The sequence below is a fragment of the Lepidochelys kempii genome, chromosome 9 (genome assembly GCF_965140265.1).
Source record: "Lepidochelys kempii isolate rLepKem1 chromosome 9, rLepKem1.hap2, whole genome shotgun sequence".
NCBI classification, from domain to species: domain Eukaryota; kingdom Metazoa; phylum Chordata; order Testudines; family Cheloniidae; genus Lepidochelys; species Lepidochelys kempii.
Window position 1 is genome coordinate 11,462,982 of NC_133264.1, and position 24,673 is coordinate 11,487,654.

The 24,673-nt window shown below is 45.5% G+C and overlaps 1 protein-coding gene across 2 annotated transcripts in view; it reads right to left on the minus strand.

Annotated features, from left to right (window-relative positions):
• Positions 1 to 20,869, minus strand: part of USP13 (ubiquitin specific peptidase 13) — an 80,432-nt gene extending 59,563 nt beyond the window's left edge. For both annotated transcript variants that reach the window (XM_073359304.1, XM_073359303.1), the window contains exons 1-2: positions 20,567 to 20,869; positions 3,387 to 3,512 (exon numbers count right to left, since the gene is read on the minus strand). In XM_073359304.1, coding sequence (XP_073215405.1) covers positions 3,387 to 3,512; positions 20,567 to 20,722 — 282 coding nt within the window. In that variant the 5' untranslated portion in view covers positions 20,723 to 20,869. The remainder of the gene's footprint in view (positions 1 to 3,386; positions 3,513 to 20,566) is intronic.
• Positions 20,870 to 24,673: the final 3,804 nt, after the last annotated feature.

Sequence of the window (24,673 nt, forward strand, 5' to 3'; positions counted from 1 at the left end):
TTAAGATCCTCCAACAAAAGGCAGAGTCAGGGTGAAGTAGTAATAGCAGTGCTATGTCGGTCTCCCCATGTTACTTGTACTAAGTGTCAGGAACCTTATTTGGCAGCTCTATGAATCGCAGATCTGTGTAATGAACCTCCATGTTATCTATGTTCTCGCAAGAGGGCCCATCGCTATCTAGTATCTGAGCACCTGCCATGTATTACCCTTCCCAATGCAGCGCAATGGTTTCAAAAGTCACGGGGGCTAAGGCAGAGAGAGCATCCAACTGAACACTGCCTGTGTTATATCTCTGCTGTGCACAGTACTGGCAACACAGCCATTGAGGCTGCAGAAGAGTAACTGGTTTTTAAAGCTCAGAAAAAAAATAACTATGCAAAAATTCAATGTGGTGAGTCAACCGATGTTGCTACCATAGGGGTGCTGCACAGCTTGCAGTGCCAGTGACATACGTTTCCCATTGATTCTATGAAAGATGACCTGGGAACAGATCCTTCACTATTATAAGCTGCCATAGCTCCACTGAAACCAATGGAACTAAGACAATTTACACAAGTGGAGGACCTGCCCCTTGCTCTTCTGTAAAGCTGTGCCAGGACACACATACTTATCCCAGACACTTCAGGAAGTGACGAAGACTTCCACATTCTGCAGGGCTGATACCAAGGCAATGAGAGACAGGAATAGCAACCTGGTCACCTCCATCCAATGTCACTGCACACAGTGCCGCATGGCTTCTCGGTCTCATACAGCCCTAGTGCTTAGTAAGCATCCGAGAACCTGTGCTGGGTCCTTCATGAAGCTGTCAAGAAAGTGAACCTCATTAGAGGCAGTCTAACGGGTTCTCAACATTTGGCATTGTTTTGCTATGACATGGGGCCCCATCACTAGCAACTCCACAGGAGGGAAGTGGCTCCCACAAGGTAGCAATATCCCAACAAGCTGTTTTAAGAGCAGAGAAGTTCAGGTCCTCACAAAGGATCGCAAGTTTCTCCTTAATGATGCCTTCAATCATCCAGTATGGGTGGCAGGCTTAGCCAACTTTGCTGATATCTCTGGGTACCTGAATGACCTGAACTACTCTTTCCAGGAGCAACACACAAATGCCTGTCCATCTGCACCAGGGTACAAGCACTCATCAGGAAACATGGACATTGGTCTTCCTGAACGTAGACAAAATGTGGGGTCATTTCAGACTTCGAGATAACACATTTGCAAAATTGTGTGGATCATAGACCCATTCAATTATATTTTTATAGTTCCAATTAACTCATTTAATTAATGTTAATGTCCTAAGGCCGAACATCTAGTACGGTAACATGAAGACATGTATGAATTTATGATGTTGTCCAGCAAAAGTGAAGCAGAGAAGTAGTTTTCATTTTCGCCCCACTGTATCTAAACCTTTGGAGACATATCTAAACACGTGTACATACACACACACAATTAACATAGGGGCATTGTGCTAGACATCCCTTGTTTCTCAGAGAAATAGTAATATTATCGAATTGTGAGTTTATAGGTCCCCTCTCATTCAGAAAAATCCCAATGTAGGTTACAAACTCTGGAAGTTATGGATATTCAGCCACCTCTGGGGTGGAACACTGCAGCCATTAACATTACATAACAGGCTCTAGGTGGACAGAAGAGTACTGCCTAATCAATTACCACTGTATCATCCACTCGCCAAGTACTGCCCCAATCTTGCTGAACCTGGCAGGTGAGTTCTCCCAATGTCCTACCAAGATGCAACCCACAAAGAAGCCCCAAGATTCCTCAGTAGCCGAAGAGTGTCTTTGCAGTGATCTAGCCGCTTATGTTTACTTTGACACTGAGCTGAACATCAGTGTACTTGCTTTCCATCTCTAGAGATCTTGGTTCAAATCCTTGTCAACACAACAGGCAAAGGGATTTTGGAGATCCCATTTTAACCCCAATTTGGCTTTATACTGAAACCTCCCACATACTTTGGCAAGACTAGCAGACTCTCTCACGACAAGAATAACAAGTATCAGAGGGGTAGCCGTGTTAGTCTGGATCTGTAAAAGCGGCAGAGTGCCCTGTGGCACCTTATAGACTAACAGACGTATTGGAGCATAAGCATGCATCCGACAAAGTGGGAAGTCACCCATGAAATCTTATGTTCCAATACGTCTGTAAGAATAACAAGGACATTGGAGGCTTGGGGTGATACTCATATGTAAGCCTGAATAGGACTTCTGCCCACCTGGCTCTAGTCAGTGCATTTACCTTTCACAAGCACTAAATCCACTCACCAAAAGAACATTTGCTAGAACCTGCCCAGTCTACCACAAGTTTACAGTAACAGTGTGATGGAAATGTAGCTATTTCCCAACTGCCCAGGGACATGGAATCTTCTGCAAGAGGATTTCCCTAATTTTTAGCATACACCGACTCACCTGAACTTGCAGCCACCACTCTTCTGATAAAGTAAGAATGGACAGGATCTTTTTCCAAGTTCAAGGGAGATCCTTGATCAGCCAAAGAGATCACTGCTGTAGAACAACAGGAAGCACTCTTTGTCCCACCCTAAGTAACTATCTCAGTCCCAGTAATTCACCCAAGGATTCAAAGCTACATTGGAAAGTAAACTGAGTGGCACATCAAACCAAACCACACCTTCTACTCTGTTTGGGTCAGAGTTCATTAACAGCCCATTGTATTAGAATACAAACACCAAACAAATCTATGCATGTGCACACACAAACACAGTTGGCCTTAACATTTTATATCAATAGTAAACCCAGTAACAGTAGGGACGTATATCTAATAGGAAGCTTGTCTGTATTATAAAAGATTCATCTGGGAAGCAGTGTTTGGATCTAGGGTCCATTTCAGGCTAGAGTTTGGATTACAGCGCAAATGAGGACTAAGGTTCACTCTTCTGAGTAAATTTCTGCCAGCTTGAGCCAAAATCTCATGAAAACCCTCGTTCTCAGAAGATTCCAAATATATCTGAACCAGAACCAATGTACAGGCCTCTTGGTCCAGATTTGTAAAGCTACTTAGACACCTAAAGATGAGCATAGGTGCCCAGTAAAATCAATGGGAATTAGACACCTAGGTGCTTTTTTTCTTTTTTTGGGGGGGTGGGGAGGGGGGATGATGGGAAATCACCATAGGCACCAATGTGCATCTTTAGGTAACTAAATACCTTTAAAAATCTGGCCCCTGGTGGTTTGAATAAAAATTGCACAGTTGAGTTTGAACCCAAGGATCTAAATCTGACCTCTACCCAGCCCAAATTTCAAAGGGAGTCAGATTTGATATTTCAGGTTTGGCCCATCTCCCAGATACTTTATCTGAAGTTGCATATGAGGTATAAGAACCATCTGAATAGCTGGTCTGGAAGCTAGAAATCTCACCTCTATCACATGTCGTTTCAGATGCATATATACACTCTGTCCTGTTTTTCGATAGTGCCTTTCAACATGTTCCCTTCCAAATCCCAGAAACGTGTTCATGCACACATAGAGACCTCCTTCTGAATCCTGAAAGGAATAATAGGAAAAAGTTACTATATAGAAGGAACTGAATGGGACAGAAAGACACCAGCAAGCAGAGACAGTTAGGAACCGCAACCTTTTGCACCTTCCCCTTATCACATTAGCACATCACACGCTTACATATTAAGTTATAGAGCAAAGAGAATTGTCTTCCTTTTAAGAATCTTCCACACCATGTGACAATGTATACTAGCAGCCGATTGGACCACAGTGACTGCACCACTAAAGAGTTTACAGCGGTGCAACTGCACCGATGTAGCTGTAAACACTCTAATGGAGCCACTCTAAGCCGACAGGAGAGAGCTCTTCCATTGACTTAATTACTCCGCCCCCAACAAGCAGCAGCAGCCACCTCAGCGGGAGAAGTTCTCCGGCCAATATAGCGCTGTCCATACCAACAGTTAGGTTGGTGTAACTTTTGTTGCTCAGGGGGGATGGCTTATTCACACCCCTAAGCGGTGTAAGTTATACCAACGTAAGTGGTAGTGTAGACATAGCCTAAGTGTGTCAAGACCTGATGTCTAGTAGCAGGCCTTGAAAAATCCATTTAACTATTCATCCTTTGCAAGAGGAAGGTATCCCTTGGAGAATGTGAGCCCTTTGGGGGATGGGGGAGGCTACTAAGCCATCAATACCAGCAGAATCTAAGCTTTCATTTTAAATAATAACGTGTCTAGCCCTATGGCTACAAAGATAACCTTCTGAATGGGAACTGGTGTACAGCTGTCCTCCTAAGGGTGAAAACTGGCTGACCACTTCAGTGCTTCTTCTCTTGCTCATTGCTTTCCCAAGCTGTAAAAGAGTCACTAACAAGATTCTGGTCTGTTTCACAAGTAGAACCTGTCTAGAACCCACTGGGCAAAGTGAAATTGGTAAGAATCATCTCAGTTTTGCTCTGCTTCTGTTTGAGACATCTATGAACAGAGGCGGGCACAGGCACTGGCCCTAATCATAAAGGAAACTTAAAGCAAGTATAGCAGAGAAGAATCATGAGTTACACCCTCTTGAAATTGTTTAGAAAGACTAAACCCCAAGGGAGGTCCAGGTAAAGCAACCCAGTAGGAGTCCCAGCACCTTTCCCTTTCCCAGTAGCTGGGTGTTGAGGACGGCTCGCTGACCAGGGAATTGCCCCAGAATCCCACTGCCACCAGCTCTGTCCCAAATCATTCAAACTGTGCTGCTAACAGGTCTGGTCACCTGGTTAGTAGGCGTCAGACACATTTTTTAAGCCCTTTCTAGTAGTCTAGTGTTCCATGTAGGTGGTGCAGAACAAAGGGCGGTCTTTTAAAAGCACTTTGATCTTGCTTGCATTCTGAACTGCAGGATGGCAAAACATCTCACTTCTGATCTCTGGAAACACCACTAGCTGAAGTCACCCATAGCTAGCTTAGATACTGCTAGTATATCAAGCAACAAGAGTCACCAATGGCTTCAAAATGTTACACGTAAGGAACATGCACTTAATTCTTGATCATAAATTGTTACAGGGATAAGTATGTTCTTGTATCTCTTGTATGTGAAAAACCCAGACATCAAAACTATAGACAGGAAACAGGACTAAATGTACTCTCCCACATTTGGAGTTATTGTTTTATCCAAAGTCACCTGAGGTGCTGGAAGAACACTCTGAAGGGCTGATGGTGCTAAACCTGCCTGTGTTATTTAGTGCCTGATACCAGATCTGCTGTATCAGGCACTAAATAACTGGCAATAAATGGGGATAAGAGAAATCTATTTCTACCATAAAGTTTATTAAAGCATTAGAAACTCCAGCCTCGATGGCCTTCCTTAGGATTTATAAATTTATAAATTGGTTAGTCTCTAAGGTGCCACAAGTACTCCTTTTCTTTTTGCGAATACAGACTAACACGGCTGCTACTCTGAAACTTAGGATTTATGGGGCCCTATGCAGTATTATTAAACTGGTGCCCCTATGCCGGCACAACTGGTACCCCTACGCCAGCACATTCGGCTCTGTGAATAGGGGTGCCCCTATACTGCCTCTATATTGGTGCCCCTATGCTGGTGCATTCGGCTATGTGAATATGGCCCCTGCCTTCCGCCTAGGTAGACGACTGCAGAGCGTGCTGGGTGTGCAAGAGCCGACCCGCTCTTACCTGCTGTCTCGGTCATAGGTGCGGACTCCGTGGGTGGGTGCTCTGGGGCGAGAGCACTCACAGGGAAAATTTAGTGGGTGTGGAGCACCCACCAATGCCAAGCTCCCCTCCTCTGCCCCCCTCGCCTCTCAAGCGCCGGTGGCCATGCACTTACCAACAACTCCCCCTCACTCCCAGCGCTTCCAGAGCACCACAAACAGCTGATTCGCAGGGTTCAAGCTCCGGAATGGAGAGGGAGGATCGGGGATGGGGCGCACTTGGGGGAAGAGGTGGGGAAGAGGCAGGGCGGGGGTGGAGCAGGGGTGGGAAGAGGTGGAGCGGGGACTTGGGGGAAGGAGTGGAGTAGGGGCAGGGCCTAGAGCGGAGTGGTGGGGGTCAAGCACCCCCTGGCAAGATGAGATGTCGGCGCCTATCGTGCCGGTGGTGCCCCAAATTTTCACGTACCCTACACATCCGCATATGCCAAAGGACGGCCCTGATTCTATTTAACATCAACCCCCCTGAACTTTAAACGATCAAGACCTTTGAAGCAAGGGCTGCATCTACCATTATGAACCACCCAGGACATCACTGATGCATAAAGTAGTAATAATTATTTATTTTAAAATCATCCCCAGTATATGTTTTCATACATTCACACAGTTTAAGGTCAGAAGGGACCATTATGACAGCCTCATTTGACCTCTGGCATAGAGTTTTGCAGACAAACACACACATAGATCTTTAGTATGCGAAACATGGAAGCCACCTCACATATGCAGTCATTCCTTGTCCTTTTTCTTTTACATCCTTTATTATCTCCACAGCTAAAAGCATTCTCACAAAAAGTCAAGGCTGCATCCCAGTTAAAAGAAGCCTGTGGATGCTCAGCCTAAATAAAAATATATCCCATTGTCAATTAACAGGTGTTTCGGGAACTTTGTTTATAATTCTGTTTTCTCTGAGACACTTCGTTCTCTTTTTTCCCCGGAGCGACTCCATGAGAGCACTCAGCTCTTTTGCTAAGAAGGCTACGGCAACTATTTGACATTTTCAGGACATATGCTAAATGTGGAAGCTGCGTAAGTTAGCTGGTGGTTACTAACAGGAGAGTTATTTCTCCTAGAAAAAGCAGGCAGGCTGTTCTCTCACACAACCTGAACAGAAGAAGACACTGTGTTCAAAAGTCTAACACAGTCATGTTAAAGCAGTGTTAGTGGTAAGGACTAGAGCTCTTGGATATATGAAATTCACCCCTGTGCAGACAGCCAGGGCCTTGCTCCACTTAATGCCCATTCAAGCCCTATTCTGAAGGCCTAACTGGGGCCTTGGCCTTGTGCTGGTGAATTTCACCTATAGGGAATACCATATGTCCTGGAGGTAGGCAACATTCATCTTAGATTTCTAAGTGGCTATGGTGGAAAATCTTTTTCACTGATTTTTTTTTTTAATGTGAGTGCATTTTTGTTTTGGTGAAAGGTGCTAGAGACTCAAGCACACTGTCTATCTGCAAACAAGAACAATACACTGTTCCCAGAGACTAGGAGCTCTCTTCAAACAAAACCATGAAGGTTCAGTAGTGAGGTGCATAAAGAGGAGTTTTATTGATCGTGCCCGCTACTGTAGTATCCTCTCAGCCTGAACTAAACAACCAAAGTCCTGTCCCAACATGCACTGGGATCAGTGTAAACTCTGGGATGGAGCATCTGAAGACAGTGTTTTCTTTTACTTTTTCAAAGTCCTAAACAGGGCCGGCCCACAACATTTTGGCACCTGAGGAGGGGAGCTCAAATGACGCCCCCCATGCCCCCTCACTTGGGCCAAAATTCTGAAACTCTGGGTCCTAGTGGTGCTCCCCCACAGTCTGGCACCTGGGGCAGCCGCCTCAGTTTGCCTCACGGTAAGGCCAGCCCGGTTCTAAGACAGTGCTAAGGTGGAAGCTTCTACCCACTGCTCAGACAATGGGCCTTGATCCTGACCTAGAAGGACCTTCTAGTAAGAGACTAGTGCAGCCTTCTCACAAGCAGAATCTTCCCTTAAAGATTCAGGGAAGGATTTTAACAACATGCACCCACAAAGTGGGAGTAAATGGAAGTTTTCCTTACAACACTGCTTACTGTTCTTCATCATTTACATTGCAGGAGTGACCACAGCGTGCTAAGTGCTTTCCAAACTCAGAGGAAGGCAGGGTCCCTGCTCCAAAAAGCAGACAGTCTAGAAAGATTATCTTATATCATCATTTAGATAGTACATTGTGTTAAAATAAAGGCTGGAAGAGGCTTTCACGGAAGGGAATCCATGGAGATATAAAATCAAACCATGATAGGGTCCACCTCCTTTCAAACCTTGGGGAGAGAGAAGGGAGATGGAGCAAGAACACTGGTGATGGGAGGGCTGGGGAACACAAACACTAATCCACAAGGAACCAGCATGAGATCACCATCTCATTTCAAGCACACAGGATACCAACAGCTATCAGATGCTAATGGCTTTCAGTCCCTACCAACCTGCTTCGGATTTGAACCCGTGACCTGTGTCCTATTACCAATCCCTGAGCCATCCAGTCCCCTTGGGAAATCTACGGTTTAACATTTTCATTTCCTGACATGACTAGGATAATAATGTATAAGGACATGTGGCTGTTACAGAGCCGCTAACATGGTGAACAGTCACATAGTAAAACATACCAGTACATATCACAGGAAAGAGGAAAAAGGATACATTAATACTCACGATCCCCAATAATTACCTCAGATGTTACGAGATAATAGTAGTTACCAGGGGATTATCCACCAACAACTAATCTCTAATTGAGATTTCTTGCATTAAGGGACAAATCCTAAAGCCAATGGAATCAATGGGAGTTTTGCCATAGTCTTCAATGGAACTAAGATTTATCCCTACAGAAATGATAAGCCAGTGGAACATTTTAGGGTCCTCCTGAGAGAGAGAGAGAGAGATCATCTGTGATCTCCATTACAAGTCTGGTTGTGGCCAACCAAAAATCTCCTGCTGTAAAAGAGTACAGCTATAATACAATCTTTACTGTATTTGGAAGGGTTAAAAGAGCAGTTCTATAATATCCAGAATGTAGGAACCTGACAATAGCTTAATGAAGTGATAGCCTTCTTATTTCATAAATGTTTAAAAGGTCAAAAGATAGCAGAAGCTTCAGCATTTAATAATCATCTGAACAATACATAATAGCTTACAATGGGGAACAAAAAGAAAGCAGGTGTCTCATATTCTCCATTGCTACTGACAGTGGAACAATAGACGCAAATCATGTCAAAGCGAATGAATACAGCGGCACATGAAGATTGCCCCTGGCACAATTAAAAAAACATGCATCCCAGCCCCCCAGTATACCAGATACAGTAACTTGCATTAATTTACCAGTATTTAAACTGTGCATTGGGTGCTGGAATCTCGTCAAAGTGCTATTGGGAAAGAACACAGACACAAGCCTGCCACTTGATTAATCAAGATGCAGACACAAACAAATGAAGTAGTAAAGAACACAACACACAAATGAGGGATGAAAGGAAAAACATATGGAAATGCAGAGTGAGAAGAAAACAAGCAAACTACAGGAGTGGGGGGCAGGAAAAAAGAGATAAAAATAAAAGGCAGGACAAGAGGGACACAAGAACAAATGAGTGGGGAAGGGGAAGATGAAAGACAGGAGGAGACTAAGAGCAAGGCTACTAGCAACTGGACTAGTCCAAACTAGAACTTCCCACCTGCTTTTTTTAAACAGAGTCACTATTTTATTTTAGGTTTCAGAGTAGCTGCCGTGTTAGTCTGTATTCGCAAAAAGAAAAGAAGTACTAGTGGCACCTTAGAGACAAACCAATTTATTTGAGCATAAGCTTTTGTGAGCTACAGCTCACTTCATCGGATGCATTCAGTGGAAAATACAGTGAGGAGATTTATATATACACAGAACATTTTATTATATCTTGTGATCAGTGTATACAAAATAAGAAATGTTGGAGAGAAGGGAGATCAGGAACTTCTGTTCATCAGGTCTCATAACACAGAAGCAAGAAGACATTCAGCTCTTTGAAAGGTGGCAAATTTAAAGCTGTTAAAAGGAAATACATTCCCACTCACAATACAGTTAGCCTGGGGAACTCATTGCCACAAAAGATCTTTAAGATTAAGACTTTAGCAGGATTCAACAAAGGATCAGACATTTCTATTGATAAGAATATCCAGTTACAATGGTACATATTGCTAACATAAACAAGAGGTTTGGAAAGGGTATAAACCCTTATGTTTCCAGCTTAAATCAACTTTTAGGTATTATGGGTTAGGAAGAAACTTTCCCTTCAGACAGATTACCCCATAACTGCCTATTGAGGGTTTCTTGCACCACCTCTGATGTACCTGGTACTGGCCACCATTGGAGACATGATACTGGGCTAGATGGACAGTGGGTGAGATCCAGCGTGGAAATTCCTGTGTTCCATTTGATAGAGGGCATCTACACAGAGACATTGAAATGAAACCAAACCACCATTCTAAAGATTGCTCGCTTCTGTAAGTCAAAGCAGTTCCTCTCACGGAACTAGAGAACTCACCATTCTGAGGCAATTTGTTTAGGCATGTTCACAAGCAGGCCTCTATATTATTGGGTAGTTCTGATGGCAAGACAAAGGAGGCTCATGGAGCACACATGACTTGTGACACAGGAACAGAAATTATATTCTGCCATGGGATCCAGCAGATATTAGTCCTCCTAAGGCAATGGTGCCCAAACTTTTCCTCTTGCACTTCCCCACCCCCCCCTTACCAGTAATGGAATGTGTCCACGCTCCCCTGGGCCCAGAACCGGGGCTGGGGGCCAGGAGTAGAACCAGGGGCTGGAGCCAAAGCCAGCGGTCAGGAGTGAGGCCGCAGCCGGGGGCCTGGAGCAGAGCTGGGGCCACAGCTGCAGCCAGAGGCTGGGGCAGGGCCGGAGCAGAGCTGGGGGCAGAGTAGGGCTGGGTAGCGCTCCCGCCCCGCTCCCCATGTGGGGTTGGCCCGGGCCCTGCCGGGCCCTGCTAGGGGGGCACACCCCACAATTTGGGGACCACTGTCCAAAGGACATTTGAAGGCCTTTGAATAACCACGTGGTACATGAAGCTCTCTTGCAGTTCAATCAATAATAATGATGGTGCTGATGGCTGGTAATACCCAGATTTACACCGTTGCCTGTGTTTATAATGTCCTTGTGTAGCTATGTAAGGAAAACCCCAGGCTGGTGGATAGCCAAAGCAGCATGGCTGTTTCTCTTATGGGAGCTGCTGCGTGCGTCATCCCTGCAAATTCTACTCATACTTGGCTATTTTAGAGACTTAGTGTAACAGTGACCATCTGGTTAGCTTTAGTATCAAAGTGCACTGCCAGGCAGCAAAGAACTCATCCATCAGACAGGTGTAAGCTACAATATCTTCCTAGAGCGCAATGAAAATAAAAATGTGGTCCCTGATGTGCCCCACCACCTAACTAAAGACCTTCAGCCATACCTAAACAAGGTTCGTTGCTCATACTTTGCAAACTGACTCATGCAACAAAGCAATGCACCACATCAGTAATTCCAGCACAGGAAAAAGAAGCCACCTTGCAGCTCAACCAAAATCATCTGTCTGGAGCAATGTCCAGATTTATTAAATTCTTGTCACCTTTTGCTCTGCTTTACTGCCCCCCAACATTAAAAACAGACAATGGTTTTCATATCTGTGTCGAGATACTTTGACCTAAGGGACAGCCAGTGACTAGAAAAACAGTTACTACTAGAAAGTTACATGCAACAGGATCACTGATGCCAATTACACACTCACTAAAAGACTTCAGTCTGCATTGTACTGTCTGATAAACAGCAAAGCATAGGGCAGTCTAGCCCTTTGGGAATTCTCCTAATATAGCCATTACCAAAACCAAGTCAGCGAGATCTACATTAGAAGCTGTCAGCAGCAGCAAGATTTTCCAGCTGCAATGAGGCTGAGCTTTGTGCTGCTAAAACAAATCCCTTTCTGCAACCAGTGGAAGTGAGCTATAGGACCAAACTAACAATCTATGTCAGACGGGTAGCTTGCACTGCAGTTACAATACTTCACATGCGAAGATCTAATGTTCAGAGCAGATATGTCTAAGATATGCAAAATCTGAACATAACACACTGACACTCCAATATCCACCCCTTTTTTGGATGTCCTCTCTCCCTGTGTCATGTTTTGCCTATCCAAGTTTGCAAGTTCTTCAGGGCAGGGATCCTGTCTTTTATGCAGTGCACAGGACATACCTATAGCTCTGTATCAGTGGTTTTCACACTTTTTGTACTGGTGACTCTTTTCACACAGCAAGCATCTCAGTGTGACCTCCCCCTTATAAGTTAAAAATGGGGGGTAATTTAATTTAATGGGAGCTCGGGGCTGTCAGCCCCACAGAGCTGACACCTCACAATACCCATGAAACCACCTTGCAGCCCCCTGAGGGGGCATGACCCTGAGGGGGCATGAGAACCCCTGCTCTATATAAATAACACTGTTAACCTTTTTTACCCGAATGGCTAATCAAAGTTCAGCGCTCTGTGGGTGATCCAGTTGGGAACAGAAATTGGTGGCAGCCAGATTCTTCTTTGATGCAATCTTGTTTGTTTACAAAGAATGTACAAAGTCCTGTGCCTCTGAATGCAGAAGAAACCAAGAACAAAAAGAAGTTTCTTGCTTACAGACCCCCAAGCCCTATTAGCCAACACCAGAACCAAAGGCTCTCTTTAGCTTTTTCCAGGGTCATAATTGTGCTCACAGGCAGAGGCTACTGCTTGGCTTTCTTGCTTTTTCCCTACTCCCAGACAGTCTTCTCTCTTCCCAGTTTCTTTCTGTGTGTTCTCTCACACATCTACACCCAGTCCCAAGGTGGTCACAAAAGCCAGTCGAACCCTCCACCCCCGCAGGCCCTACAGCTAGTTTCTGGGCAGACTCTGTTAGGCTTGGTCTACCCTAGCAACTTATGTTGGTATAACTATGTCGCTCAAGGGCGTGGAAAATCCACACCCCTGAGCAACAGTTATACCAACCTAAATCCTGGTGTTGGCAGCACCATATCAATGGAAGGGCTTTTCCCATTGACATAGGTACCACCTCTTGGGAAGGTGGAGTACCTACCCTGATGTGAGAAGCCTTCCCCTCGGTGTACGTATCACCTTCACCTAAGCACAACGGTGGCACACCTGTAGCCTTTTCAGTATAGACAAGCCCTTGGGTTTTGTTTTGGTGTGGTCCCATAACTGTCCCTTATAGCTATCTTAAATGGAGAACTCATTCACACATCAGCTTGAACCAGGTTTTAACGTAACCCATAGCAAGGCTTCTCCCAGCTTATAACAATACTTATGTAGAGAGAAAAAGTAATATCTTTATCGGACCAACTTTTGTTGGTGAAAGAAACTAGCTTCCAAGCCTACACAGAGTTCTTCTTCAGGTCTAGGAAAGGTACTCTGAGTATTACAACTAGAAAAGGAGGACTTGTGGCACCTTAGAGACTAACCAATTTATTTGAGCATAAGCTTTCGTGAGCTACAGCTAAGGTAAAACAGATTGTTAAGCATAAAGAGTTAACACATGTTGCAAGATACCATTCAAGTTTAAGTGGGCAATACTTCTGTAGCCATAGGGCAAAGAAGGTTTGTTGTCATGAGCCGTAAATCCAGTGTCTTTATTGAGTCCATGATTTTTAGTGTCTAGCAAAATTATGAATTTAAGCTCCCAGGCAGGCCTTTTGAAGGAGTTGTGTGCAGGTTTCCTTTCAGGATGAGCACCGAGAGGTCAGATACGGAGTGATTGACAACTCATGACTCCTGATACGAGGGGGGGCACAATGTATAGGGGAGGATATGTGACCACCCCACGCGTCTCCTTTGGGAAGAACTTCCAGCCCCACTTCCTTGGGTCAGGGCAGAAAATCCCACCAGCTCTTGGGGTGGGGGGGCTGAGAGCCAGGATCAGGGAGCCTCTGGGTCCAGCTGGGGCCATCTGTGGCTGAACAGAGGCCAAGGAACCTGTTCTCAGAACCTTCCCCAGAAACCCCCCACCCTGCGCCCAGGCCAGAGACTGCTGTGCTCTCCCCACCCCACCAGCTACCTGTGGGGAGGGGGGGACTCTGTCCTTCTCCTGCTCCACCTTGCCTCACAGCATGTTCAGACTCTGTCCCCTGGCAGCCAGGTCTGGACGGGGAGAAGGAAAGAGCCACTTCTCATGCAACTGAAGGTGGCTGTCTGAGAGAACTCGGCTGGGGAGCTCCCCTCCTGGCTCCCACTCCCCACCTGGCTCGGCTCAGGGGCTGAGTGAGTCGGAAACGTGCCATGGGGAGAGGGGACAGCTCGCTCGCTCGGTCCCTGTCTCTGGCAGCCAGGCCCGGGCGGGGAGTGGAAGCCCCCGCCTCCCCACTTGGGCTCTTGCAGGCAGCCACCACACTGCACAGAGCAGGGACTGGAGCAGCCAGCATAAGAAGTGACTGGTCCCACCCCGTTCGCTCCCCACCCGGCTGCCAGGGACAGGGGCTGAACATGCCGGGGGGGGCGGCAGGCACAGCAGGAGAAGGACAGAGCCCTTCTCCCTCTCCCCCAGCAAGCCAAGCAGAAATCTGTTGGGGGGGGGTCACTTGATCCCACATGTCCCCCTTATGCGTGAAAAGTGTTTGCTCACAGGTGATGTGGTGTTTTTGTCTTTTATCATTTTTATGAGTGTTCACCTGAGCATGTAGTGATTGTCTCATTTCACCCACATAGTTATTTCTGGGGCATTTAGTGCATGGGATGAGGTTCACTACATGTTGTGATAGGCATGTGAAGGACTCATAGATCTTGAAAGGTGTATTGTGAGGGATATTGATCATCATAGCAGTGGAGATATGACTGCAGGTTTTGCATCCGTTGGTTATGGCAGGGTCTGGTGCCTCATTGGACGTGCTGCAGAGAATTAAAGATTATTTAAATATAGCTTTTCCTCCTCCCCTAAATAATGCAGTATCAAGTTCAGCTCCCAACAAAGGAAGAGAAGTCACAACTGACAAATTGATGGACGTAGGAAACCTAACATAACACAGCACAGCTGCACGCATACAGAGACCACAGTCATTAGAGTGGACTCAACATCAGACCTTGAGAATGAAAACTGCAGGCTGCTACTGTTTGGGCTACGACAAAGCAGTAGGCTATTATACTTGCCAGGGCTGGCCACTAAAGGGAGACATGATCACACATACTCACACTAGGCAACTAGCATTTTGTAGATAGCATGCCTTTCCTTAAGAATTCCAGGGAAAAGAATGAAAGGCAAAGCATCAGAGGTGGATTTGCCAAGGCAAAGCAGAAGTTTGTTAGCAGATAAATATTAGTTAAAAAATAAGACATGACAAGGGTCTTTTTCTATTTAGTTATCTTGAGAGCAGCCAGTGATTTCTTTTGCAGCTAACGTGCCTTGAGAATGTCACCATGGCTGTCAAAAATGTAGAAATGTTTCTTCAGTTCTAACGTAGCAGGTTTTGTTGGAATGTGATCCTGCTTTAAGGAAGAAGATTGTAGACAGGACCGGCTCCAGGCACCAGCAAAGCAAGCACGTGCTTGGGGCAACACAATTCCAGGGGCGGCATTCCGGCCGTCCTTTTTTTTTTTTGCTTGGGCGGCATTCCAGCCACCCTCTTGTTTTTTTCGCTTGGGCAGTTGCGCCCTCGGAGCTTGGGGCGGCAAAAAACCTAGAGCCGGCCCTGATTGTAGATTTCAGACCCCAGAGCTGTTTAACAGAACCACTGAATCCTATCTGATCACCCCCCCTGAAAACGTCATCCGTATGACAAATTGTTTGATTAGGGCTAATACTGCATGGGAAAATATTTTAAATGTCCCCTTGGATCTTTCATATGCTCACAGCTCTGAAATCACAAGAGAAACGGCACTCTTTGTAAAATAATAAAAAAAATAACTATGCTCAGATTTTCACCACAGAAAATCAGACTAAAAACTAGAAAAGAGAATGAGGCTCCATATTTCTTGAGAGTGTTAGCAAAACTTACTGCTGTTTCCAATAATTAACCAGTGTCCTGTCTCCACTAGAATAATACTTTCTACCTTCTAGAGCTCATGGTGCTTTGCAGACTTCAGCAGGTTAATCCTCAGATCATCCCCTGTGAAGTATGGCAATATTATTTCAATTTTACAGATGGGGAAACAGAGTCAGAGAGTTATGTGACGTGCCCAACATCACACAGCATGTCTGTGGCAGAGCTGCTACTTCCTGGCTCCCAGTCCTGAGCTTCAACCATTAGACCAGTGGTTCCCAAACTTTAACAACCTGTGAACCCTTTTCACGAAAATGTCAAGTCTCGCGAACCTCCTCCTAAAAATGAATATTTCCAGGGATTTTCTCCTTTACCTGAGTATAAATTATAAAAGCAGTGATCTTGGAAATATAAAATTTGTTTTTATGATACACTTATTACACACTATTTATTATTAATATTCATCATTACAGTATTTTTATTACATTATCTTCCAAGATCTCACTTTCATAGCTTGTATCGCTTTGAATAAGCCCATTATAAGACAAGGCTCCTATGTCTCATCAAGGAGTATCAAATGTGAAACAGCATGAAGGTATTTAAGAAGCCAACTCAAAGAGTTCCTTCTACACAAGCATTTAGGTCTTGAGCAGTCCAGGCAAACAACGCACGTTACAACAAAGCTTAAACTTGTTCTTCATAATAATTTTTAAAACAATACTAGCTGCCTATTTAATTTTAAAAACAGCAAAAAATATCTACCTCCCTTTCCATTTCTTATAAGGAGTCTTGAAGTCGAAATCTCCCCAGTGTGATAGATATGCTTGCTTTGATCTGCTTAGCTCTTGGACTTCCCCAAGGCTCCAGGCTGCTGGCCCCGTGCTGCCCGGGATCTGTAGGGACAGCTCTGTCTGCCATTAGGGAATTTTTTTCCAGAGAACCCCTTGTAATACTTCACGAACCCCCAGACGTTCACAAACCCCAGTTAGGGAACTACTGCATTAGACCATTCTTATTCCCAGTGACAGAAACCATGAATAAATTGACAGCAAGACAAGGTCCCATAATAGCCAGGAAATTTTCTTTCTTGGGAAAGAAAAAATCCAGGGTGCAGTTTATGAGTGACAGTTTTATGGTGACAATGAGACAAACCCTGGGAATGAAATCTTGTATTGAAGAAAAGTGCCAGAACAAGGAATCTTACAAAAGAGCTGATTCCATATAGAACGTGTGTGAATTGTTGAACAGTTACAAATGGAGCAAATGGAGTTAGAAAAAAATTCAAGGACATGTGGCAATATTAACTGGGATTGAAAATCATAGGGGAAAATAGTTGTCTCTTGGGTTGAAAATGTAACCAGTAGCAAAAATGCCAGCAGGTAACACAACTGATAGGGATATTTTGTTAATGTTTATCTTTTTTTAATACTACAGAAGCAACCCTACATTCTTCTTTCTAAGCTAGATATACACATCAACAAAAAGCTGGACGTCTGGAGTTTATACATTCCCACACACAAAAACAAGTTAGCAAACCAACCTAACACAAAGCACACCATGGCAAATGTCTTCCATTAACCAAGACAATAACCTGTTTGTACACTGAGCTACAATTACCGCCTACACTCCTATTTCAAAAAGGAAACAGGGAGAATGAAGTTTTATCATTTTCAGAGTTTGTAATTGACTATTTGGGTTGCTTTATCTCTCATAGTATCTTCATTAGTTGTCTTAGAAATTACACCCAGTTAGCATCATGCTAGTCATTTTACAGGTAAGGCATAGGATTCTGAAATAAATCTTCTACCCAAAGAAGTCTGAGGACTGGTATGATTTGAAAGGGTTTCCAGAACTTTTGGAACATTGGACAACAGGTATTGGGCTTGATTCTTCAATCACTGGGGTTGCCTGCGTGCAGACAATGACAGAATTTGGCCCACTGGATACCAACAAACTTGTTTAAACAAGGAGTCTTGTAATGGTATCAGGTGAAATTTTCAAAAGCATGGGCCTAACTCTGTTCCCACTGTCAATGGGAGTGCAGCACCTTTGTAAATCCCTCCTGTAGGTGATAATTAAATATTTTTGCTGTGCAATATGAGGTTGCATTTGAATTTTCCATTGAATTTATAATGATATTTGCCAGGTTTTCTCATTTAACAGAAACTTCTTACAAGCAATAATGTCCCAGAGGTTCAACATTAGTTAGATACTAGCTCAAGCAGTAAATTTTAAGGGGAATAGTGTAACATATTGGTTTTGTGTCTCTCTCCCCCTCACTCCATCCCAATGACCATATAATATTTAATATCTTTGTTGTAGAGTCTGATTTGGCCCTTTAAGCAGTACACATCCCAGCACAGAGAAGGCTGCTGGGTGACACTTGAGATCTGAAGTATGTGAGTAAAAATAACCTGCCTCCCACTAGACATGATGAACACCAGACAGCTGAGTCACCTTTGAAGCCCCTTTTGATTTTCCAAATTAAAAAGAAATATCAAAGAGAGAAGGATTAAACATCCAAAAATCAGAGCAGCACAAACTGAAAACCCTGCAGTTCAGATTCCATATGTCCTTTAGATTTCTCTCTCTCTCTCATCATAGACTTCAACTTTATTTCAATATCTAGTATTCACTCCATCTATGGGTAATGACATTTAAAGGGACACAGTCAACTTGAATTTATTTTTTATATCAGACAATTTCAAAAAAGTTTCATTTCAAATACAGCCTGTACTGAGAATTAAGGGATTTTCTGCTCCACTGTTAACGTTTATAGGCTATTTTTCAACAAGGGAGAAAGGTCAGATCCTTAAAAGGTATTTAGATACCTATTTCCCATTGAAATCTATGGGTGTTAGACCCCTAAATATATTTGGGGATATCGGCCAAAATGATTAAGGATCCCATCCTGCAATTGAACAATTGCACCTTTGAGAGTCTGGTGCTCTGCAAGGGCTCAAGTCATCACCTGCATGGATCCAACTGCAGGATTAGGGCCTGACTAACACATGGTAAAGAGGGAAAGTGACCATACACCCAGTGTTCATTTGACACCAACTGAAACCAGCTGGGGACGGGAGGAACGCTTTACTAACTTCTTTCAGTTTTAGTGATTTTAGATTAATTGCAACTATTGGCGGTAAACAAGTTTCAGGCCAAACTGTGATTTTCAAGTTGACTGGGATCCTTTACATTGAGGGGATCTTAAAGATGACCTAAACAGTAGAATAAGTAGAGATCCAGCAGGAAAACAGAGCCATCCACATGCATTTGCCAACTAACATATGTGAATGAGAACATTCGTTGCCCCTTTCATTATCTGTGTGAAAGCTAAAACAACTCAGCAAAGAGCACATAGACCCTAGGAAATTGTTGAGGGCCTCAAAGTTTAAGGCCAGAAAGAAACACTAGATCATCTGTCTGACTTCCTGTATATCACAGGCCACCAACACCCCCCAGCACTGACACACTAAGCCCAACAACAAAAATTAGACCAAAGTATTTCAGCCCAGAGAAGATTAAATGATTGTGTGCTACAGGTTATGAATAGGAAGGACCGAAGTACAATAAAGCCTGCGGCCCCTACAATAGGAGTGAATTGATTACATGAGATGTACCCAGATAACCCCTGCAAGTGACCTGCACAGACTGGGTCGTCCAGAAAATAGCAAAATCGCCCAGGAAAAAAAAAATCTGGGTCTAATCAATTATGTCAAATTCCCTTTGGGTGGAAGGGAAAGAAATTCTAGCACCACACACAATCTGCTACTGATTTGTGCTGAAGGATCTATTCAGCTGCAACAGACCAGTTATAAATCAGGAGAGGCCTGTGATTGGAAAATAAAACAAACCCCAGCCTGGGAAGCACAAGGACTAAGGGAAGCTGGATTGCAAAGAAGGAAGCCCACATTCAGTAGCCAGAAACCCTTGTCTGGAAAAAGAGATGGTTAAAACTAATTTTCTACTTAAAATAATATATGCATCTCAAAGCCCCTTGCACTTTGCAATGCCTCTGAAATCATACAGTGGGGAGACCCAAGTTGGCACCTTCCCATCTATTCCCCACCCACCCTCACAATTCAAATGGTCTTGGTGAGCTCAGCTGCTCCCAAGACAGACAACCCCATCCCTTCCCCCACCCCTCCAGGCAGTTGGGAAAGCAGATTTGCACTTGGGGATGAGGAGGAAGTTAACAGCCCAAGGGGGTGGCTGAGAGCCAGGATTACAGCACTGGAGGCCTGGGGGACTACCCAAGGGGCTTGCAGTCTAAGAGGGGGAAATGCAGCAGGTGGAGTGGGAGAAGGGGATGGGGGGATGATAGCCATATAACCGTGGGAGGTTTGCTGCCTGGAGTTGGAAAAGAGTGGGGGTGGGTGGGGTGTTGCAACTGGGAAGGGGGCAAGTTTCCAGCCTAGGGGAAGGTGCAGTAGGGGCTGGCACAGATTTACGGGTGGGGGGGAGGGCGGTAGAGGAAGCAGGGAAAAGGGGGAGATTTGCGGGTGGGGTTGAGGCAGTAGGGAGGTTGCAGCAGAAGGGAAATGAAGCAGGGTGGGTGAGTGTGAAAGGGGAGGGCGTTGGAGGAAGGGAATAGGGGAGGTTTGTTGCCTGTCTGGGGCGGGGGGAAGGTCTGTTGCCTGCCTTGGGGGGAGAGGGGAGGTTTGCTGCCTGCCTGACGGGGGGTGGGGTGGGGGGGAAGGCGGGAGGTCTGTTGCCTGCCTGGGGTAGGGGGAGGTTTGCTGCCTGCCCGGGAGGAAGGCGGGAGGGGGGAGGTTTGTAGCCTAGGGGAGAAGGTTGGGGGGGGGGAGGTTTGTTGCCTAGGGGGGAGGTCTGCTGCCTGCCTGGGGTGGGAGGGATGCAGTGGGGCGGGTTTGCAGCCGGCGGGGCTGCTGCACTCACCGGGGACTCGTAGGAGAAGGCACATTCCGTCTTGTAGACCCGGTCCCCTGACTTGGGCACGCGGATCGTGGGCATGTAGGGGACCAGCAGCTCCCCCAGGTCCCCCGCAGCCATCGGCGCATCCCTGCCACTCCCGAACAGCGCGGCCCGCTGCATGCTCCCGCGCCGGCCGGCCGCACCGCCAGCGAGCGAGGGGAAGGCAGAGCGAGCGCAGCCGGGCCCGGGGGAGGAGCGGGGGGAAGATGCTATTTTTAATCCAAGGGCAGCAGGAGCGGCCCCAGCTGCAGCCCCGGGGTCCTGGCGAGGAGGGAGCCCAGGGGGCGGGGGAGAGGAGGAGCCCCGGGGAGGATGGATGGAGGGCAGTGCCAGAAGAGGATGCGAAGGGCGGGGAGGGTGGACAGCAAGGAGGGGAGGGGCATGGGAAGCCGGCTGGGGCAGGGGTTTGGGAATCCCTCAGCTCCCTTCCCCTGAGCTGTTGCACCCTCATTCTGCCGGGAGGGGAAGTTGGGACCATTGGCATTAGATATAGATAGATTCTATCTAATCTAATCTATCTATCTAATTCTTTCTAGGGGACTTAACTGTCCCCTTGTTACTCCCCAACAGCCAGCCAGTTGGGCCGGCAAATCCTTAGAACATCTCTCCTTGACCCCGGGCCCAGGGAAGCGCTGGTCAGGAATCACAGGACTCTCGGGCCACATTCCGCAGGAGGTCAGACTAGGTGTTCGTTCTAGTGGTCCCTTCTGGCTTTAAACTCTGGGAAAGACAAGGCTATTCCACCTGTTAGCCGTGCTGTAAAACATCAGCTGCAGTGGAAGGGCTGACTCTGGCAACCAAATATCATCGGTTAAAGAACTTTGAGCTGATCATTTTTTCAATTTACTCCCACCTGGGGTTGGGCCAGACATCCTGCCTCCTCTAGGTCTGACTGTAAGCCCAGGGACGGTCTTCATTTTGTGTCTTGTACAGAGCTGAGCACCCTGTTCTGTGCATGAGGCAGTGCTGATGGAGGCAGTTGCTGGATTTGGCATCAAATATCCTGATTTCTATTGTTGGCTTGCCACTTAATAAGGAGCAGCTGGCAACAATGGTGAGAACTGAAAACGTCAATCCTGTGTTCTTCAGCCTTCCTCGGTGCCCACATTTCACATCAGTACACAATAGAGTTGGGATAACTGGGGTTCTATGGATCTGGAACTTCGTAGCAAGCTTGATATCACAGTGTCCCCACGGAGGCCGCTAAAGGAGCTGAAACATGGCAGCAGCTGTTGGTAGACAAGTGTCCACATTTTTTGAGCACACTCCGGCACTGTCTATTAATGGTGCCTCACCCAGACAGTTTAATACTGAGCTGATTGTAACCTGGAACTGGAGGCTGCTTGATGGTAATGGCCAGGGACTTGGTTTTTTCTGGATTCATAACCAGACCAACGTGCACTGTTTCTTGCCTCACTTGACTGGCCATCAGCTGCAGTGGTTCACTAGACTGAGCTAATATGCCAATGTCATTGGCGTATTAGAGATCTCAAAGCAGAATGGCATTCAGCTTTACCCCACCAACCGCTGCCTCTTCAAGTTTATCCATCATCCAGTCAGTGCTGATATTGAACAATGAATGATGGTGACAGAACACAACCTTGCCGAACTCCCATGGAGGCAGGAAACCGTGCGGTGTTTCTGCCATTGACTCAAATGCATCTTTCCATTCCATTATAGAGCTCTCCTATCAATGATGCTGTTGTCCCAGGGACACCAAGTCACCTCACTGGATCCCACAAACTTGCTTGATCTACTGAATCAAGGGCCTTATGGAAGTCTACAGAAAGTGCTGTGCATGGCTTATTACATTCAGCCATCTTCTCAAAAAGCTGTCTCAAGGTAAAGAGCTGGTTAACAGTGCACTGACCAGATCTAAAGCTGCCCTGAGTATCTTGGGCTTTGCCACAGCATATATTGTTGAGTTGAGACATTAACGTGGAAGCAAAGACTTTCCCTGGAACAGACAACAGCGTCATACCACTACAGTTGCTACATTTACCTTATCACTCTTTTTCTGAACAGAGTAATCCCCTTCTTCCAGTCATTAGGGATGATATTAATATGCCAAATGGCCTAGAAGAGCTTATGGTACAGCAATACTCTCACCTGTCTTCAGCAACTCAAAAGTGATGTAACATATCCCTGATGCCTTCCCAGACTTCAGCTTATGGACTACAATACGGGATCTCTTCTTGGTTGAAGGAAGGAGGCTGGAGTGGAACTTCCTGACCCTCTTGAGATGGAAGAGGGACTTCAAGGGATGGACAATTGAGGAGCATCATGAAATGACCCTCTCACTAATGCAGCTGATTCTGCTGACTCTGACTGATGCTGCTGTCCTGACTCTTTACTGAACAAGCTGGTGCCACCTACCCTGCAAACACTGAATAAAGGGTGCAGAAATCAGGGCTGGACTATATATAAGATCTTACCATCTAAATAGATGAGACAGACAAAGGGTGGGGAAGAGTAAATAGTATGATCTCCATTTGACATAGGGGCAGGTGTGGCACCAAGAATTTAAATGATTTGCCTGAGGTCACGCAGGAAGATCTCCTTGAATCCCAGTCCAGATCCTTAACCACAAGACTGTCCTTCTCTTTCACTTCATTTCTGCTCTTTCTCATTTTGAAAGGGATATTGATGAAGTAGAAAAAGGCAGCAAAGATGCTATGAAGATTGGAGAACAGGAGCAGAAAGATGAGTAGCAGCAAATTGCAGAAAACATTTGAAATAATTAGTTTTTCAAAGTTACACACAATAAACTATTAATTACACCCATCAACAGCAAGAGAAAAGAAACCACTGAGCATCTTCAAGTGAAATCAGAGCATTTAGATCAAAGGATAAAGAAATAGAGCTGTGACATGGTTAGTGTGAGCTCACTGCTATAGTTTGTATGTGGTTCTTTTTTCAACAAAAACTATCCAGTGGTGATGTTGGGAACTGTGTGTGAAATACTTATGGCAGAATGTGTGCACAGAATTACTCTAGATTTACAATGAGGTACCTGAAAGCTTGTCTACACTTAAGACACTACAGTGGCACGGCTGTGCTGCTGTAGCTGCACTGCTATGGCCCTTCAGGGTAGACACTACCTACTCCAATGAAAGGGATGCTCCTGTCGGTGTAGGTAATCACTTCCCTGAAAGGCGGTAGCTAGATCAATGGAAGAATTCTTCCGTCAATGTAGCACTGTCTACACAGGGACTTAGGTTGACTTAACTACACCGCTCAGGGGTGTGGATTTTTCGAACTCCTGACCGACATAGTTAAACCAACCTAACTTTCTAGTGTAGACCAGGCCTGAAATCAGAATCTGTCTCAAACAATCTTGGAGTTAGAGGAACTGTTGGCCTGGTCTACACTAGAAAACTAGGTTGGCATAACTACATTGCTCAGGGGGATGAAAAATCCACCCCTCTGAGTGGTATTGTTAAACTGACCTAAGTCCCTGTGTAAACAGTGCAAGGTTGATGGTAGAATTATTCCATCCACCTAGCCACTGGTGTAAGTAGTGATCTACACTGAAGCACTACAGTGGCACATCTATATGTAGACAAGCCCAATGAATGTTAGATAAGAAACTGAGGGCAAGTCTACACTACAAAAATAAGTTGACCTAAGTTACGTCGACATACAGCTGCCACAGTAATTAAATCACTTTTGCATGTCGACACTACGCTCTTTGTGTTCGCAGTGCACAATCTCACTACCAGTGCTTGCAGTGATGCAGAGAGCAGTGTCCCATGAGTAGCTATCCCACTGTGCAACTCACCACCATCAAGCAGCAGGGTGTTTTGGAAAGGGTTTTCAATGCCTGATAGGGGCAATCAAGTCACGCGGGGTGACTGGGAACATGGTTTCAATGTCCCATGATGCAGTTTTCTGCATCCCATAATTTCATCTGCATCCCATAATGTTTCATGCCTCTTTTCAAAAGCCCTGCAAACCCGCACATCTGCCATCTCTGTGAGAAGCATGGGTCCTGCACAGTTCTGCACTATTGTGATTAACATTGCAAGCACAACACACCTGAACAGTGCCTGCCTCTGCCTAACTGTACTT